This window comes from Taudactylus pleione, unplaced genomic scaffold, assembly GCF_031769625.1.
Source record: "Taudactylus pleione unplaced genomic scaffold, aTauple2 ptg000814l, whole genome shotgun sequence".
NCBI classification, from domain to species: domain Eukaryota; kingdom Metazoa; phylum Chordata; class Amphibia; order Anura; family Myobatrachidae; genus Taudactylus; species Taudactylus pleione.
In genome coordinates, this window is record NW_028285216.1 from 1,341,579 (window position 1) to 1,362,500 (window position 20,922).

At 40.8% G+C, this 20,922-nt stretch overlaps 1 protein-coding gene across 1 annotated transcript in view; it reads left to right on the forward strand.

Moving 5' to 3' along the window:
• The first annotated feature begins 238 nt into the window (after positions 1–238).
• The window catches only part of SOX13 (SRY-box transcription factor 13), a 45,846-nt gene continuing 25,162 nt past the window's right edge, over positions 239–20,922 (forward strand). The window contains exons 1-3 of the mRNA XM_088458170.1: positions 239–990; positions 14,199–14,271; positions 17,222–17,342. Coding sequence (XP_088314296.1) covers positions 14,210–14,271; positions 17,222–17,342 — 183 coding nt within the window. The 5' untranslated portion in view covers positions 239–990; positions 14,199–14,209. The remainder of the gene's footprint in view (positions 991–14,198; positions 14,272–17,221; positions 17,343–20,922) is intronic.

A 20,922-nucleotide genomic window follows, 5' to 3' on the forward strand; every position in this document is an offset into this window, starting at 1 on the left:
CTGTATGAACTTATAGACAATTAGGAATAAACTAACACACAAAATAGAAAAAAAAATCAAAACCGGATATTTTACAAGACTGGACCAGCACCACAATAGTTAAATAATATTTTTGGCGTATAGGGGCCTCTGAGTACTCCCCCACTTCCCTTTGAAGTGTCCCTCACGGGATAAGAATGTGCCCCCTCCCCCCGGAGCAGGACTGAGCCATTTCCGGCTGCTCCCTGTAATAGGGTCTGCGAGCATCATATGGACATCACAGGAACAAAGGGCTTTTCTTCACCATCTACCCCTCCTCACAAAGACCCATTGTGCATTGTTTTCCTGCCGCCGGGTCCTTTGTTAATTGTTAGCTAGACACACACCCAGACATTAACGCAAAGTACTATGCAGACACAACTGAACACGACACAAACAATACAGTCATATGTGTGTATGTAATGTATTATGAATGAAAGACATGAGGGAATTAGTTCTAGGAATAGATGTGATGATGATATGATGAAGCGTTGGCGTTATGATTATGAGCATGCCTTATAGATGCCCTGTGGTGCGCTGTCAGATCTGGGCAGCATGAGGTGTGGGCAGGGGAGACAGACAGCGGTAGTGTATAATTGTGTGTGTATATACTATATGGCGAATGATGGGTGTACATGTACAATGCGATGTGATGGTGACTGCTGGTAATACACGGCAGGCAGCGTACACACAGTACACCATATACAGCAGGGGGCGGGCAGGAAGCAGCTATTACATTATCCCAGGAGGCAGTAGGAGGCTCCCTCTCTCTCACACACACATATCCAGCAGCAGCCACGGGATCGGTGAAGGAAGAGGCAGTATAGTGAGCGGTCAGCGGAGTATGAGTGAAGCACTTTTCGTACTGTCAGGATCACATACAGTAGGTCGCTCCCGCAGTGTTCAGAGTGCGGATTGGGTTGAGAAGTGAACATTAGGCTGTCCACAGCCCTGGCACCACTTCCAAGAGCAGTGAGTATGTCTTTTCTGGGGAACATGTCAGGGGAGGGGCTCCTATTTGCCCCCAGCTGCCGCTTATAGTTACTCTTATTTCTCTCATGCTAGCTTTATGGCTATTTATCTTAATGGTGTTCGGTAATACTGGTGATTAGGGAGATTGGTAACTTTTCCTTATTTTTCAATGCCAACTCCAAAAACCCCTGCATGCCCCTCATCTGCGCCCATACTGTATAACCTCTGTGCTGCCCTCCTTGCTGCACCACCAATTCCTCCCTGTGTACACAGTGCAGGGGAGAGTTCCTATGGGCTCATGTTTTATATCTCGCACAATAATCGTGCAGTTGTTCAGTCTATGGCACAATGTTGTTTCTGTGTGATAACACGTGACTTTTGTTTTCTTTACATGCTTTATACAGTTTGTGTGTAGTCATTGTAGCTGCTCTCTATGTAAGCATGGCTTTCATTGTCATTTCGTATTGTCATATGTACAGCCGTGTCCAACCTTAGGGTCAAACATTTATGTCCCCCATTAATAAACCTACCTTTTTGTTTGATACATATTTATATTTTAATCACTGAACCTGTTCCCTTGTTGTGTGTCAGGAAGCAGCTCTGAATAACCAGGGCTTCCATGAAAAACGACAAACTTGCCACACAGTGCTGTAGATGCAGTGTTATTGTTTTGATATTGTCCAGTGCATAGACTATAGTACATGTGATAAGTTAGTAGACCGTTTAGTTCTACTGTGCACATCTAATGTACCGGGCAGGTGTGTATATCACTCTCCATTCAGAACGATCCATATGGTTCTATAAAACTAGTATGCTTGTGTTGGTAACAATTACTGCAAGCATTATAAAACATGTAAATGTGGACTCTGCTTCTGGTTTGTGTAACAATGACATATGTAAGTCGGCAGTAGGGAAAATGACTTGTTTCATATTCTGTTTTTTTATTTTAAGGTGGGATGTACGTAAAGGTATGTAATAGTGATGTGAAGCATTCCCTAGCTGTCACAGGACATCCCTTCTAGACCATGTGCTCAGAGCCGTAACTAGACGTTTTGGTGCCCTGTGCCAGAAAGAGCATTGGCGCCCCCCTCATATTTCCAAAGGAACATAATGCACCCCAAAAAAGGGCCATTGCTTCATGGGGAAGGGCCAGGGAAGAGATAGGAGAGTCCAGGGGATGCTGGGGATGAAATAAGAGGAAGCTACAAGCAAGTATGATAATAAACAGAAATTTGACAGGCCCAAACAGCGCCCCCTGCCCTGTGGTGCCCGGCCGCACTACCCTAGCTACGGCCCTGCATGTGCTTATACCTTCTATATTCCAGTTAGAGGAAAGGAGGGGGAGTGTTTGACATTATTGCAATACAAATATGACTGTCTATCTATTACATATTTGATCATTTGTATCTGTAACATTTGAAATGTATTCATTTAAAATTTGTTTGCATCACTGTTGTGTATACACATATTGTGCACATGGCCAAATGTGTAACCACTATGTCAGCCCTTGCACTATATGCTAGTCAATCTGTCGGGCGCCGGATCGTGTAATATGTACCGACCGCCTGATATGTCGGCCCGTCGTGCGTCGCATCACTGGGTACACACATCGTTAAGTGTGTACCCAGCTTTAGTGAAAAAGCCTTGTGTCAGTGGACTGAAAGATGTGTCCAGGAGTCCTAAACTATAGAGCAGAGGTTCCCAAACTCCGCCATCACAGTCCACGTTTTAAGGATATCCATGCTTGAGCTCACGTGAAGAAATTAGTACCTCAGTCAATTTGAGTTAACCATCTGGACTTAAGCAGGAAAATCCTTAAAACACGGATTGTAATGGTGGCATTTGGGAACCTCTGCTATAGTATAGACTGTTTAAAGTGATATTTCAACAGAAAATGTTTCAGGTGTACAGAATGGTTTTCCTGAAGATATGTAATTCAGCATAGGTATCACCAACATATTACGCAGTGCTGTACACATTTTATTAATTCCACTGGTTCCTGTGCCAGACCAAACGATGGTCGATGCGCGGGCGCGGATGGTCGATATCGACCATTGCCCGTGCATGCAGGCGATATCGACCAGGTTAGCCTGTTTACTATAGGAATGTCGTTTGGGGGTTGCTGCATGTTGCAGGGTGTTCGATATCGAACATCCAGCACATGCAGGACGATCAGGCAACGATATCTGATCGTCCCGTGTGTACGGGCCATTATAATACTATTATATTGAATAATAAATAGCTGACTGCCTATGCCTAGGTATATAATAATCAGTAGTATAATCCAAGGGTTTGGTGATACCACAGTCATACAAAGTTGAAGCACATATAAATGTATAGAATGATTCATGAATTTGCTTGCCATACCAATCTTCTATCATTCCGCTCTTGGTATACATGATTGTTTATTCCACACATGAGATGGTTACAGCAACGAGCTCCTAGCAGAATTGCATAGAGCCCTTATATACAGGTATAGTTTTAAACCGTACAGCCCATTTCACAGTAATACGCTATTTGATATTCAGGCCCTTCAGACAACCCCCATTTACAGTTAAAGTGTTTTCACCTTTGATATTCAATCAAGTGTATGTCCAACAGTATAACAACAAAGGCCCTATTGTCTTGACCTGAAACAATGTCTGTTCATGGTAGTTGTACTATAGCTTGGTCTGTCTTTATCAGTAAGTGAACCAAGCCCAATATGATCTCAAATGCTAGGCATCGTCATATGAATAATACCTTTTTTTTTCCCTTGCAAATGTTGACGTTAGGCATTTGTCAAATGGATACAGAAAGGCTTTGTCTTTGTAAGGGTTTATTGAAACTATATACACTTGTTGTGTCATTGGAATCTGATTTATAATCCCCTATTCACACCTACCACAAGCACATATAGACACACAGAAAACTAGCGCACACCAATTTCTTATAAAGCTAAATCATCTACTACAGTATGTTTTTGGATTGTGAAAGGAAACTGGGCTTTCCTGGGGAAATACATGAATTTCAACTCCAAGCCTCAATGTTTAACAAGTACCTGGTGGGGGCAGTGTAACCTGACTGGACACTTTAAAAATGATTAAAGACATTTATTCATTTGCTGGCTGGACACAGATATAATTGTGCCCAGCAATGTACACCTAGTTATGGTGGGTACACACTACACGATATGCTCCCTGAGCGATATCATGTAGTGTTGTCCCCGGCAGGCTGTGCTCAATGTCGTTCATGACATTGAGCACAGCCACTGAACGATATCATTAACGATATTGTTCAGCGCCGGGCTCTCTCCCCCATTCCCTGACATGCTGCAACCTGACGAGATCGTCAGGTTGGCCTGCATGTCAGCCCGATGAACGATAATGACGAACGACCCGCGGGAACGCGCTTCGTCGTTATCGTTCATCTTTTTGGGGTTAAAAATGGACGATAAAGTGGACGACTGAACAATAACGATATCGTTATCGATCAGTCGTCCACTTTATCGCCCAGTGTGTACGCAACCTTTACTGTGCATGACTGCACTCTCTGTCTAGCCTCACTGTAATGGAACATTCACCATCCAAACTTCACCCTGCCTCTTAAAGATGGGGAAGAGGTCTCTGTTACTGTGCCTGTCGCCATAACTTAAGCGTACAGAGACTGGCTTTTTGTTTTGGCGTCAGACCCCTGCAGCAGGATATGCAGGGTGGCATGTAAAAATGCCCGTGGAACACCCGTAAATTGATATTGGGGAGAGCATTGCAACTGGTAGCATTGAGGGCCACACATTGCTTTATTGAGAGGTTGGTCATTAAGCAATGATGTAATGTGCATTGTAGAATAGAAATACCTGTGTTAGATTGCTACAAAGCATAATGGTGGCCATATAACATGAAATCTCGCCTCTCAGCCTGGTTGCCAAATTATTGAATTGGAGGACTATTTGTTCACTTCCCAACAGCGTCAGTTTACAGCAACTGTTCAGTCATCAGACAGAATGACTGGATCGCAATAATAAGGCGATATGTACCTGTCCATAATTGGTCAATGTCCTCATAAACACATTGATGGCGATCATTAGATTACATACTCCCCCTGAATTTTGGAGAGCTCTCCCGGACTCCCGAGTGAGTAGACCTGCCTCCTGGATGTGCATGCCTCCCCAGCTTGGAGTCAACTCTCAACAGTTATTATGGTGTAACAAATATATATATATATATATATATATATCCATCAAAGGGAATAGCTTGTGGTCATGGCAGCTCATTTTTATGAAGCTTTACAGAAACCAGATTAAATATGTCTTTAGAGGAACATTCTGTTGGGCACCATGTTGATATATTCACACTGCAGACCAAGTGATATACATTTATCTAAGCCCCAAATTAAACTCCAATATGGTAGTAGTCGCACTTTACTAAAGTCTTACTTTATTACCAATTTTCTTTTTTTCTCCCCTAAAATGATGCTATCATCCATTCCACTATTAACAGTGAGTAACATTATTGGGCCAAGAGACGTCAAACTATTGTTTAAGGCAGTGGTTCCCAAACTGGGTGCCTCAGGGAATGTGTAGGGTTGCCTCTGGTTGGTGGTCCAGTACCAAATAAAATTATTTTTAGTCAATGGAATAGGCAAAACCAGTGCTAATTACTGCCAATCAAAAAATATGTGGAAAAATAGAAGCGCAGCCCTGTCAACCACCACATAACTGAACCTAAAGGTGACATTTAAGCACAATTTCAGTTTTGCTAAATTTCTCAATAAGAAACTTTTGGCCCAGGGGTGCCATGGAAAAAATGCTGATACTCTAAGGTGCCATGATTTGAAAAAGTTTGGGAACCACTGGTTTAAAGCATGCTCAGAACTACTGTAGCTGTGAATGTTCTGACCAATCATTTTGCTGCATATTGGTTTGATGGATTCCATTTTGTTACAGCTACAAATAATTTACACTAATTGGTATGTGACAATGACAATGTTCTCGTGTGTTTACACAGTTGGACACTTAGTATATTTTCTTTTTATAAGCATTCATAATATGATAAATCATAAACTTGCTGGCTTACATATTATTATAGTAATAGTTTTGCTATATCCGTCAAGCATGTGTTTATTTATAAAGTGTCCAACCTGGCTTTGTCTTGGGCTGATATATTAGACACTACCATGACTATATCTGTAATGTACCTCACACCTGCTTTACTTGTAAGAACAACAGGGTTTCCTTTTTTAAATTTATATCTAAAATACCAACATGACTGATATTACTCCATGGTGTAATACAGAAGTTTTCAATTCCATTCCTTCAAGTACCCCCAAGAGGTCATGTTTTCTGAATTTCTTTAATCATGCACAGGTTACTTGGAGGGGAATTCAATTAGCCGCTGTAATTTACCATGGGCTAATTGATCCCATGGGGCCCAAACTGAGGCCGCCAGCAGCACTTATTGAGGATTTTTTTTCACAACTGCCAGGAAGTGAAAAAAATCCCTGAAAACTAATACCCCTGTTACACCAAAGTCCCTGGTCTGACCCGGGATTTGGAACATTTCCAACTCGTATCAGAACCGGGACAGATCCCCTTTCTACATTGCAACACCGACCCAGGCTATGCCCGAGTGGGCACCGTTCACACTAGAGCCAGGTCTGCAGTGACCCATCCTTTCTGGTGTTGGAGATGATGTAATCTCCAAGCGCCACTGAAGCCGGCCAATCGGGCAGCATGCTGCACGATCCGGGTCATCGTGACCCGGATTGCGCTGTTTACACTGCAGGGTGACACTGGAATGACCTGTGGCCAACCCTGCAAGCTATCCAAGTTGGATATCCCGGGTCCATGGACTTGGGTGGATACATTTTCACTGACAAAAATCCCGGGTTGATGCAAGTTCACATGCTTAAACCTGGGATTTTCAGGTCGGTGTAAAAGGGGTATAAGTGATTAACGGTTGCCAGGAATCTCTGAACTTTTCACTGATTCTGTGTGTTAACGCTTGTCAATTAAACAGGCATTAACAAAGGTATAAGAAATATGAACGGTATAAGGTATATGAAAAAGGGAGCCTAACTGAATAGCCTTGGGCGATTAAAGCCCAAGGCTACCTCTCTTTTTCACTCCTGTTAAGTTATCGGGGCTACTTGAATTTCCCCCTTTTCACAGACAGAAAACCTGAAAACATGACCTGTTGTGGTTACTTGAGAATTGGAGTTGGAAACAACTGGTGTAATAGTAAAGACACATATAATATTTTAGGACACTGAACTGCATGATTACAAATAAAAATATTTACATTTGCTGATTTTCTTTTCTGCAAAATTAGAGCTACTAAAAATGGACTAAAAAGCCTGTTTATGAAAACTGCAGCAATAGTTTCTCGCAATGTCTCCCTATTAGCTAATTGCGTTTCTCCTACACCAGTACTAACCTAACCTAGGAAAAATGTAGTATTGGTGCTTGCGGTTTTCTTTTCTTTCTTCTGTGTGCTGTTTATTTTTGTCATTATGACAACCATGAGTACCATCCATAAGCTCTGCTCCTAATTTGGATATGCTATACCTATTTCCCAGTGCACACTGCATTATAAATACAGGGTTTTCTTTTGCAGAACACTTCTACAAATGCCACTAATAGAGCTGCACATGGTCGTGCGCTGTCTATAGAAATACAGATATACTGTTGAATCCAAAACTGGACACGTACACATAATTTTTATTCTTTGTTTAGGGAAGTTGTACGGTTGATACATTTTAACCATATGATTACAATAAATACCCTTCCATTTGGGTGAAAAGGTTGTCTAGTTATTAGATTATCAAACCGTTTGGTGGTAGTGTAGTTATTGCCGTTCAAACAAGCAGCTTCTTTAATAATTTGTATTAAAAAATCAACATGAAAAAAAACAGTTCAGTGAAATTTCCCGAAACTAGGAACTGAAGCTGGATTCAATCTATTTTACCGGGGTTGTAAATTTTTTAAGTAAATGTGATGACATTATTGAAACTTTATAGACCTGGGAGCTGAGGTGCTGGTAGATGAAAGGAGCTGGGAACTTTACAAGTAGGTGGATTAAAATCAAAGCCTCACGCGTGGATGACCATCAAAGGAGCAACCTCATCTGTTGTGTAGCTACAAAGCTCCCTCGCTTCTACAGGTCACAGTGCGGGTAGAGTCTGTAAAGAGTTACTAGGGCAGTTATGCAGCTGGATAGCAAATGTTTTACTTCGGCTATGTTTACATTTTAGACAAACCTGCCTGGGATTTATTACTATTATTGATACATAGATCTGGAAGAAAATGCACAAACTGTGCCAGGAAAACAAAGCGGTATATAAATTCACATATGCATTAAACTGAGGATTTAGTCATGTTTACACATCACCACTTTTGATTGACAGTCATTTACCTCGCTTGTTTTTCAGTAAGAAGTAAATTTAAAGTCGTCAAAGCTGATGTAACACTTTCTTGTAGATTAAGAAAAAAATGTACTCAAAACATTCAGGGAATGCTACGTAAATCTTGGTTTATTGATATATCAGGTTGATATAAAATTTAAGTGACCGACATCAGGCCCTGATTCAGAGCCGGACGCTCTGACAGAGCGCTCGCTCTGAATCAGGGCCAGCCCTCTTACTTTTTGGAGCGGCCTCCTGGCCGCTCGCATAGCTGTGGGTGACCACCCACAGCTATAGCGAGCGGCCAAAATGATGGTCGCGATGGTCAAGACCATCGCAACCATCGGGCTTGCGACGAGACCCTTGTGGTAGGGTCTCGTCTGCCGCAAGCCCTGGAGTGCTTTTTTTCAGAGCCAAAAGCACTCCCACTGACATCACATAAAGCTGGATGCACACTTGAGTGGCTGAGCTGCTGACGCACAGACCGAGTGGCCTATTTTGTAACCCTATATGTCTGGCCAGACATCACAACTGGAAAGGCATTTAAATTTGCCCGCCTAGTTGTGCTGTCAGTGTTGGTGGTTGCTGCGGCCAGTGTATGGGCAGTCACCGGGTTGCCCGTACACACAGCCAGACATATCAATATATCTGCATGATGTATATCTGGATTGGCTGTGCTGCAGGGCCATCCTGATATGTCTGTGAACTATGTAGTTCACAGACATATCTGGTGTGCACACCTGACGATGCACTAACGATATATTGTATGTTGTCCAAACTATATATCGAACAGGGGAGTGCCCAACATAACTCTGAGCTACATAATTTATGTAAATACAATGTTAAACATCACGAGTTCTACTATGGCATGGGAATGTTTACGTATGTTATTAATAGTTTTTTATATTGAGTATTGCACACTGTCATCCTGTAATCTGTACAGGATGCCGGCGCTTGGTATCCCGGCGGTCAGAATCCCGACACCGGCATCCCGACATGGGTTAGGATACTGACACCTGTCGGTAGGTGTCCTAACCCTCCCTCTCTGCCTACCCTAACCCTCCCTCCCCGGTGCCTGAACCTAACCTCCCCTCCTAGTGCCTAATCCTAACTCCTAAACCCCATCCCATCTATACATGATGTAAAATGTGAAATAACTCAATACATGTAACCTAAAGCAAATTTATGATATTCTCACTAATGAGAACATTAGATTTCTTACATTTCCACTGCACACACATTGCAGAATTTCCAGCTGTTTTGGGAAGTAGGAAATTTGGGATTTCATTTTGTTACTGCTCCTGAGCCAGTTCTATGGGAAGAGCAGAGATTATAGGCCAACTGTTATACAAAGCGGCTGTATTACTGTAAATTCTATTTTGTGATACTGTATAGCAGGGGTGGGGAACCTTTTTTCTGCCAAGGGCCATTTTGATTTTTAGAAAATCATTCGGGGGCCATACAAAATTATTAACTTAAATTTGCCTCCTATATTTGGTTAAAAACGTTATTAACTCACCCTTAATGCGATGGCTGTAAGTAACTGCTTCTTTTTGGTATGTTGCCAGGCAGAGTCTGGAGGGGCAATCCCTATGGATGTGTGACAGGCAGATTGATAAGGCAGCCCTGGGGTCCTCTCAGTCCTAACCAGCCTGATGACAGCACTGACTGTACACACCCCCTGCTGTGCCACCACTGCCTGCTTGCCCACGCTGTTAGGGTGAGACCCTGCACGCCCAATCACTAACCAGCTCAATGGCTGCCATATGACAGCCCTGATCCCCCCCCCTTGTGCGCTCCACTGATGGGGACAGAGCCCTGCATGCCACTCAATGCCCTGACACCCTGATCCCCCCCCCCCCCTCCTGTGCTACCTGCCACCGCTGATGGAGAGAGAGCCCCTGCACTAATCCGCCTGATGACAGCCCTGATACCATCCACCGCTGCACTACCTCCCGCCGCTGATAGCTGATGACAGCCCTGACACACACACCCTCCCCCCCCTGTGCTACCTGCCGCCGCTGATAGGGAGAGAGCCCCTGCACTAATCCGCCCGATGACAGCCCTGACACCCTCCACCGCTGTGCTACCTCCCGCCACTGATAGCTGATGACAGCCCTGACACACACACCCTCCCCCCGCTGTGCTACCTGCCGCCGCTGATAGCGCAGCGGGGCGAAGGGGTGTGTCAGGGCTGTCATTGGCTACCAGCCGCCGATGACAATCCTGACATCCCCTCTCCCCCGCTGCTCTACCTGCCGCCGATGACAATCCTGACATTCCCGCTGCGCTACCTGCCGCCGCTGACACTACACTGATTATGCTGCTGCCGCTGACAGCCGGCCGGGCCGGATGATTTCACCTTGCGGGTCATATACGGCCCGCGGGCCGGAGGTTCCCCACCCCTGCTGTATAGCAATCTCACCCATTGATGTTCTCTTGTTAATAAAATAATAATCTCTAATATCTAGTTTTATATTACAATAACGGTATTTTTCTAATTAAGAGGTAGCAGAGTCGCAAGGTAGCATTGTGTCTACTGGAAGTTTCTTAATATTCTAACCTCAAAGGCAGTACTTTCAGTTGTTGCAGCTTCTCCCATACTCTGCATTACTGCTGATTGTAGATTTAATCTTGGCATGGAAAAATACACTTTTGAAAGGGGTGAAAAATAGAAAATTGATTAGAATCAATTCAGTCCCCACTTCCTTCCTCTTTATAGGTAGGACCAGATCTATGGTGGGATAGGCAATGAGAATAAATTTGTCTACGGACTCACTATTTAAGTATATTTGACAAATAAGTAGTGATGCGGTATGCGATACCTTTGCTTTTGACGTCAGCATCTAGTGGTGTACAAAACAAGGGAGGAAAAAATTATTGTAAAAATACTTGAATCCATTCTCGGCAGTAAACAGAATATCTGGTCTCATCTGCAGAGATTTGTAGGTAAGGGTTTATCAAAAACAGTCTCAGGTAATTCAAGTCTGTTTTCCAAAAACATGCTGTTTGGTTATTTGATTTTTGTGAATAATTGTTTTTAGTAGTTCTTGTCCTGCCAGACAAGTATCTACAGTTGGTTAGGTCACTTTGCTTTTTGACTTCCAATCATCTTCCAGTGTAACCACAGTTTAGTAGTTTAGAAATTACATTAGTGGAGGAACCTGGTCTCTTTGCTGATATTTCAATATTGCTGATAATTCAATAATTCTATACCACTGTAAGGAGTAGCTAACCCTAAATGAGGTAATGGTCCTTTCTTTCTCCGGTGTGTCTCTCCTTGTACAATGAATTTACTTTAAAGACAGTATTATTGCACTTAGGAGCTAAATTGCACACAGTATTTCTAATAATGAACCCAGTATCTGAGATGCTTTGATGCTTCATATACGCTTCAAATAGGCTACTCAACTTCTTTAAAAAAAAAATGTCTATGAATGAGCTAGTACAGGCATGGAAAGTAAATGCTTTATTTTCTATGTTACTTTAACTGCTGTGAGGGGAGAAAATACATATGGCACTTTTTAAAGAGAGAAAAACATGCATCTGAATGTATCTGATTATATTTGATTTAGTTCCATAGTCAACGGTATCCTCTTACAATTTACCTGAATGTCAATGTGATAAATGCATTCTCATTGTATGCCGACCACTCTATAAAATAACTACATAGAACTGTGCACTGTTAGGCTACCATATTCTACTGAACATCGCAGCTGCAAATTATGGAGAATGGACTCTCCCCGCTATATGTACAATTAAGTGCACTGGAAAAACCCCTCTTACAAAGAAAACTTTGTAGCTTGAAGCAACACTCTATTAATCATCATTATCAGTGAATTGTAACTTTAAAAGCTTTTATACAGTGAATTATAATAGATTCTACATACATACTCATTTATACAATGTGTAATGGGGAGACATAGAGAGGTAGATAAACATTTATGATACAAATTAAAATATGGCATAAACAACACACTTTATCTGCTAGAGCTTATGTATAAATATATAACAAGTATTGTATATAACTGCTTGTTATTATGCATTGTTGTCTATACAAAATAATGACACCGTTCCAGTATATACATTACCTATCAAAGTACTTATTGTGATTACCAGGACATAAAATATTAATTTAGAATTATATCTATATTAAAAAATGATTATAACATAAGTCCTCATTTAAAGTTGTATAATCCAACTAGAAGGTGCAATTATGTATGTTAGCAGACAGAGGTCTCCCTGCAAATTTAAAATGTTGAGACAGATTAGAAAACATCTAATTCGGGTGTTAAAAGAAAGCTGGACAGTTTTTACTGCTATACCAAAAAGAGAATGCTATCCGCACAGAACAGCAATTAATACTTCATTTATCCTTTTCCCTAATGAGTACAGTCAAATATATTATTACTACACTGACAGTGGGGAGGTGCACCCAGGAATATGAATAAACATTCAAAAACACAAAAGAAAAAAGTATTCCTATATCGGGGCACTCACAGAACAAATTATAATTATATTGAATCTCATAATTATTATATATCCATTAACAATTCAGTAGCACTGGTTAATCTAAAAAATAACCTTTGACTCCTTAAAATGGATTAGCGAAATATTTTTAATTTTTATTATTTATCAAAACGGGGACATGTGATCGGCCCGAGGTTATCTAGAGTCGCCAGAGAAGCCGGGGGCGGCGGGAGGATTGGTCTTGGACTGAGAAATGCACGCATACCTGGGGGTCAGTGCTCGTCGGCATGTATTAGCTCTAGAATTACCACAGTTATCCAAGTATGCAAAAGAAGGCGGCAATTTGTTGGTGATATGTTGTAATTCCGAGGTAGTCCTTTGTCTAATTTTAGTTATTTCAATATCTTAATGATTAGCATCCAACACCTATAATAATGTTATAAAGTTTGAGGTGAAAACAATAATAAAAAATATATATGACATACACAAAGGAGGCACTCCAGTTAATAAAGGTGCCCTCCTGAGGTACTCCAACAAGCAGAATCCAAAATAAACGGCATATGAGGTAAACATTGAAACGCTGGAAACTCTATTCTGCCTGCTGCCAGTCTTGCTTTTTATTGATAACAAGTGCCGCCTCATTATTATTATTATGATTATAATTATTATTTATTTATATGGTGCCAAAAGTGTTCCGAAGCACCTTACAAAGTACATGAACAAATAAGTAACCAGTGACTTACAATACCATACAAAGCAGGACATGGACATGTATAATAAACATTGCTATATTAGCGACCATTACGCCCACATAAGCAGCCGAGTGTTGCTTGCCCTAGTAGGGAGTAAGAGATAAATTAAATTACAGTAGGGAGAAGCACAAGAGGGTAGAGTGTGTATGTTTGTGTGTGTGTGTGTGTGTGTGTGTGTGTGTGTGTGTGTGTGTGTGTATATATATATTTATATTTGTGTCTGTGTAAAGCTCCGGCTCTCCCTGTAGCCATGTGTATCAGCCGGGTGTATCCTGATACTCAGTATCCCGACTGGGGTCGGATAATTTTGCTAACCCTAATCCCCCCTTGGTGCCTAAACCGAACCGTCCCTCCTTGGTGCGAACCCCCCCTCCTGGTGGTGCCTAACCTCCCCCATCCCCCCCAAAGCCTAATTCTTACACCCCCTCCTGGCTAACAGCTAATGTGCCCCGCTATACTTGCGATGGGGAAGGTAGCTGTCGGGATTCCGGCGTCTTTATCTAAACTATTAAGGAAGTTAAGTTTAAGCTTGTATTTTTCTCTTTAAGCCATACTATAATGTATTCTCTCTTCTGTATCTAACTTAAAATTATTTGTCTCCTGCAGTGTCTGCTTGAATGGATCCATTAGATGCAAAGGAAGAATTAAAATGGTGTGCTGGGCACACACAGGAGGAAAGGTAATAGAAATATGACCCTGTTCAGGAACAGATTTGCGTTGCATATGAAAATGTTTGTTTAATCCGGCTACAGTCTATAGATGCAAATCATTGTGACTTGCAACCTCTCTTAGTTTTATAAAGCTGAAATTAGGTGTACAATTATTGAATCTTGACTAAATTGAACTGTAATAAATGGCGCCCTGGAATGTGCGTGCGCACACACATAAAACGCTGCTTTTACATTCTTGATTGTGTATTCACCCACTCACATAATGCAAAATAGTTAATTGATCTGTATAGATCACGCCTAATAAATGGACATTAACCACAAGAAAGTGTTCTTTGGGTGTAAAATGGCACCAAGGGTGTATTCATCCTGATTGTGTTCAGCTTGTCATCCTCTTTCCTATTATGTTCCTAGCCTCTTTTTTTCCCCCCATAACTAGTATGCAAGTACTTTTGAGAAAGCGCTTATACATAGAATACCATATTATGATATAATTTCATATCCTCTTCACTAAACCCTTTTCTAGTAAGAGTTCTAGTTCATCAACTACATTCACAAATATTTATTCCAAAACTTCATGACATGGTGATTACATTAGTAACATTATATACAAGAGTATCTCCCTACAAGTATCCCATGAGTTCTGAGGCTGTAAGCAGATGATTGCTTGTATGCAGCTTCATCTGTCACTTCTGCCTGTTTTTTATTTGTTTGTTCAGTAAATGCACCCAGTAACCTAAAACAACAGATCAGCATATGGTGTATGAATGCATTTGTACACACATGTTGTTATGGTTTTAGCTAGCACCGCATTTCTTTTTAGAACATTGAGGACACCCGTGGAACATGTGAAGTGTTCTATGTGTGTGTTACCATTTTGTGGTATAAAGACTTTTTGAATTGCAGAATACAATCTAAGTGCCTGGGAAAATGATGCTTCCCTGCCCACGTAAAGCATGTTTTTGCATTGCCTTTTTAGCTGAGTTAATTTGATCACGCATGTGTATTCTGACTGACCTATAAATACAAAAATGGAGGCAATCAAGGAGTGGTGTGTTCACCGGTTGTATACTACACAGCCAAATGCCCATCGTTACAGTATATGCACACCTTTCCACTTATTTCTATAACTTTTGCCTGCAGCGAAAACTAATCTTGATTAAATCATTAATAATAATAATAATCTGCTATTTAATAAAATCCCAGTGTGAATTTGGAGAGACTTTGTGAACACACAGATACTATTGGTTTACAGGTATACAGCACAGAGAATAATTTACAGATCAGGAAAGTAAACACCATTGCTTTGAGCAAGAGAAGAATACAAGTTGTTGTTTTTTTTTTTTTAATGCAGTTATTAACAAGGTTGTTCTATATTGTCCCTTGTGTTTTCCCTTCCCTGGTGATCAGCGGCCGAGTGTGAGGAATGTGGGAGAGGCTGAGTGCGTGGAGTGAGGGTGGGGGCAGTCATTGTACTCTAACAATACCATCCTTAGCAAAGGCAGAGTCCCCACAGCAACCTGCAGGGCAGGAACAGACCTGATTGGTAGGGGGAGGGAGAGAAAAATGGAGAGAACGAAGAAGAGGGAGAGAGGAAGGGAGGTACAAGCAAATAAGATTATAAGATAGCAACGGTAATGTATATAGACCTGATCAGAGATTTATGAGGGATATAAATGTACATGTATTTCTATGGAGCTGCTATGGTTGTGTTTGTATCTGTCATTAGTTTAGATATAAATATAGGTGTGAGAGGAATGTATTGTAGGTATATGTGGTTGGATGATATATGTCTGTGAGTATGCAGGTTCCTGGCAGCGGAACACTATTACAATGCCCCATTGTGTCCTTGTCATACTTCCTTTGTTGGTTTGTCCGTCCATTGTTCTGTTTCCTCTGCCCCCTGCTGAGTGGCCTCTCCCTGCCTTCCCTACTGTGGGAGGCTTTTGCACTCTCACCACTTTTATACCAGCAATGCTTGACTTGTCAGACTCCATGCAAATGTGAAAGTGTTAATATGGAGTAATGCTCTGCAGAACTGAGAGAGCAAACACGTTCCAGTACATGCCCGGATACCATGTGCATTGGAGACTGTAGTAAATACTGGGCAGCCTTCTACTCTGCTGTATAGTTTAATGTTTTCATTTACTAGTTATTTTTTATTTCCTTTTACAGTAATTGTTAACTTTTTTATAGGGTATAATTGGGGAATTATACCCTATTTCTAAGTAGAATTCAGCCAATCTTAATTTATTTCTATTCTAGAATATTCAGTGCTGTTTGGCTGTCAGTGGTGAATTTGTATTTATTAATAAAACAACTGCTATGGTAATTTACCCTGCAAGTTCTTCAGTGCCCACAAATGACTAGGGAATGGTTGAAATGCTTGGTCCTGCCAAGAAATAATTTAGGACAAAGTGTCTACTATGCCCACACTTTACTTCGCTATTAATATTTTCCAGGCAACTTAGTCAGTGGCCTGTTTCTAATCTTCCTACTTATTTTCCAGGTGCATTGAAATGGTTGAATTATTTGCTTATGTCTTAATGTACATTAATGTGTTTGCTGCAGAAATAAACCGGAAGCTTGAGTATACTGTGATGGTGATATAATGGTTAACTATCACACTTGAGGGTCTATTCATTAAGCCTTGTAGAGGGAGAAAGTGGGGTAGGATAAGTACCAGCCGATCAGCTCCTAACTGCCATGTCAAAGGCTGTGTTGAAAAATGACACTTAGGAGCTGATTGGTTGGTACTTATCTTGCTCCACTTTCTTTCTCTCTCTCTCTCTCTCTCTCTCTCTCTCTTTTTTCCAGTAACCAATAATAGCCAGTGAGCAATTAACTTTAACTAATCTGGTGCATGCTAGGTTGTCTGACTACAGTAATATCCTGCATAAGTGCACCTTGTTAGTAAATAACACTGTTTGACTGTAACTCTTTTTATGTCCTATGTTGTAGTCTGTCCTTAAAGGTGCAAGTTTCTCCAGGAGCCTACAGTAAGATGGAGGAAGATTGTAAGGAAGACGTTTTCCAACATATGAGTAGTTTAGCCTCTTTCAAACAGGACTCCTCTCCTAAGGTGGGTTACAATACAATATATGACTCTGGAAAGGCATTGAGGTTACAATATGGTGGAATTACAAAACATTCTGGTGATAGCACTGTTGTAGTTACTTTAGTATAATGATACCTTAAAGAGGAGCAAGGCCTGTGCATACATATTGTATAATATGTCAGCTAGAACTAAGCAGGTGCTAAGAATGTAAAATATATGTTCTACTTATCTGCCATTTTATATTCATCCCTAGTCTTGAGTAGCAAGTGACCACATCCATCCAGTTTGGTCGCCCATGGATTGGCCAATGTATGTAGATTGCCTAGACATCACCAGTATTAATTAGAACAATTCTAAAACTTCGCAAATACAATGAATAACCGTAACAGTATTTTGCCTTGTATAGTTTGGTACATAGAGCCATGTGTATTTGGGGGCAAAGGGTTGGGAATTTATTGATATGTATAGCAATAAATGAGATAAGGCTTGTTTTAAAAGTTATTTATTAAAGGTCAGATGGAAACGATGTTCTGATATACTTCCCATTTGAAGTAATAACAAAACACAACTGGGGCTATTGTTTTACTTCAAAACGGGAAATGTTTCTCAGTATATTAATAGCTAACTGAATAAAGTGGAGTATCATGTGTTTTAAAATTAGCATGCATATTAATAGGTAAATAAGTGGATAATTTGGGCCTGACTTGCATATTTTTATGTTTGTTTTGCTTTTTTTTTTTTTTTTTTACTTTTGTGTTTGGAAGGCATGAAATCATAAAACTTATGACTGAATCCAGACAAGGAGCGCTATATAAACAATTTATTGTATGACATAAAAAGACAAGGAATGAATAAAAATATGTAAAAAACACACACAAAATAAAATTACATAAGCTGGTTCTATGATGGTTATACAAAGGTCGCAACAGATACACCCCTGCAGAAGGTGCCTCTGTTGTCCTGTGTTAAATGCAGTACTGTTATGTTGTAATTCCACAATCAGTATCAGCCTCCAAAGGCATAATCAATAGTGTGAATGATCCTTCACACATACAGGTTATAGGATGATAAATGTACATTTATCATCAGCTGGTTCTCTAACACTTTGAAAGAACGAGCGGGCTCGTGATTGCTGAACGGCTGAGCCAATTCCGGGAGTTCATACATAGATATCACCCGCCGCCGCCAGAACTAGAACACCTGTGGGAGCAAGGTCCGGGACCTGTATGCATAACTGACGGATCAGTATACCATAGCCGGCCGGCGGTAATGTATTACTACTGAGACTAAAATATATCAATTTGTCTCCATTATCCTCCCTTTTCTGTGCGCAAAGACAGTGCTGTTTTAAATAGGACTGTGAGTCCTTACGAGTGAACTCGTGCATAAGTGACTTTCTACAACGCACCATACAAGTGTTCTTCTTTATCCGGGTATCTACTGGCATATCAGCACTAAAAGTTTATTACTAAGTGTTACAGTTTGTGATTCCGCACCTAACACAAACGGGGACCACTCTTGGTCACATGGAGCAAGAACCATACTAGACCTATAACCTGTATGTGTGAAGGATCATTCACACTATTGATTATGCCTTTGGAGGCTGATACTGATTGTGGAATTACAACATAACAGTACTGCATTTAACACAGGACAACAGAGGCACCTTCTGCAGGGGTGTATCTGTTGCGACCTTTGTATAACCATCATAGAACCAGCTTATGTAATTTTATTTTGTTTTGTGTGTGTTTTTTACATATTTTTATTCATTCCTTGTCTTTTTATGTCATACAATAAATTGTTTATATAGCGCTCCTTGTCTGGATTCAGTCATAAGCTTTAGAATATAATTTAGATTATTGATATATATCCATTTAGTGACGCTTATCCAGATTTATACTTTTTTGTTTTGTTTCATTAAGTGTATTTACAGATACAATACTCTTAGGAGCAGCTTTTATACATTGTTATCCATCTATATTTAGATTTATTATCCATATGCGCCTGAATTATATGTGCTAACATATACATTTTTTTCTATGAAATCATAAAAGCATTTTTGTTTTCTATCTCGTGATGGCAATCCGAATTTTTGGTCTGGTGGTGGTGTTTTCTTCATTCAGTTGGCAGCAGTGCCACCTAGAGTGCACTCAGAAACTGTCCTGACACCACCACTGTCCCCCCTCTATACACATACGCACACACTTATTGCTCTAACAATTATTTACAATTGGATAAGAAACTAGGAATTTGAATAATTCTCTCAATTTTATTTTGGCTGTAAATACTGTCCACCAATATATTTTACAAAACACTTCATTCCGGAAGTACTTTGCAACTATGGCCCGTATTCAATATGTTTCGCACCCGAGATACTTTTTTGCCTGGTGGACTTTTCGCCTACATCGAGTGTTTTGGAATGCGGAAACTTTCGCGTGTCCCCGCGATCCCTCTTATTCAATATGAAAGTGGCACCCGACGATACTTGAACAGGCGTAAAGTCCTCTCCAAAATGGGGTAATCAGCCTGGCACCCCCCAAAAGATGCACTGACATGGGGGATCACTATGGATACCCCCGAATTGGCCTGCTGAAGGTATTTGATGTTTTTCAATGGTCTCAATAGGCGCTGTTTTGCGTATTTTCATAAGTGGTGAAGAATAGCATTTTGTTTTATTTTGTGGAGAAATTAACTAGCTCCTGCAAATTTTGGGTATCTGAATATGGGGGGTAGCATATTTTAAAGTTACTAAAGTATCGTTTTAAAATACGTAAAAAATCTACCTACCACAAACATCTGCAATCAAAAAAACACCTGGGGCATACATGGGGATCCCCCCTGGAGTCTAGTTCGCTAGTTTTTAACTTTGTCTCCCAACTTTTTTTTTTTCACCCCCAAAATTAAAGTAAAAATTTGGTGTGTTCGCAAGTCTTTTTTTATAATTTTTTTGACACAGCTTACCTTTAGGGGACTGTCTGAAGGCTGCACGGGGGTTCCTGCAATGTTGCACCCCAAAACCCCAATTCTGCACTTTTTTCTGCCTGCTATACATAGGCGAAAAAGTTTTGCTTATTACATTGCATTGACTTTACGGAAAGTCTTATCAAATTGAATACGGCGATACTTTTTCGCCTGGCGAAATGACGTCATTGGTGAAATTTTTCGCCGATCTTGGCTTTTCGCTCCAAATTGAATACGGATATATATATGTATGTATGTGTCTTTGTGTGTGTGTGTATGTATATATGTGTGTATATATAATATAAAAAATATTGTGATATATCTGGGGTAATTAGCTCAGTAGAGAGGGCAGTGGTGCAGTGAGTAGGTGCATAATAAAGATCCACACACAGCTTTCCAGGTTAGAATGAAAATAAGTTGTGCTTGACTGTCAGCTCTCAGGAACAAAATTAATACACAACCTAGCCCCTTATGCTTGAACCCTGATTATAATGTAACAGTCTCTTGTAGTCCCAGTCCTGTCTCTTACAGGTATAAACACGCCCTTCTGGCCTTCACACAGAGTCTCAGACATTTGCAGTCCTCCCTGCCTGACTGCAGGTCTGGACACTGGCCAAGCTTGAACAGCACTAGCCTCCAGGCA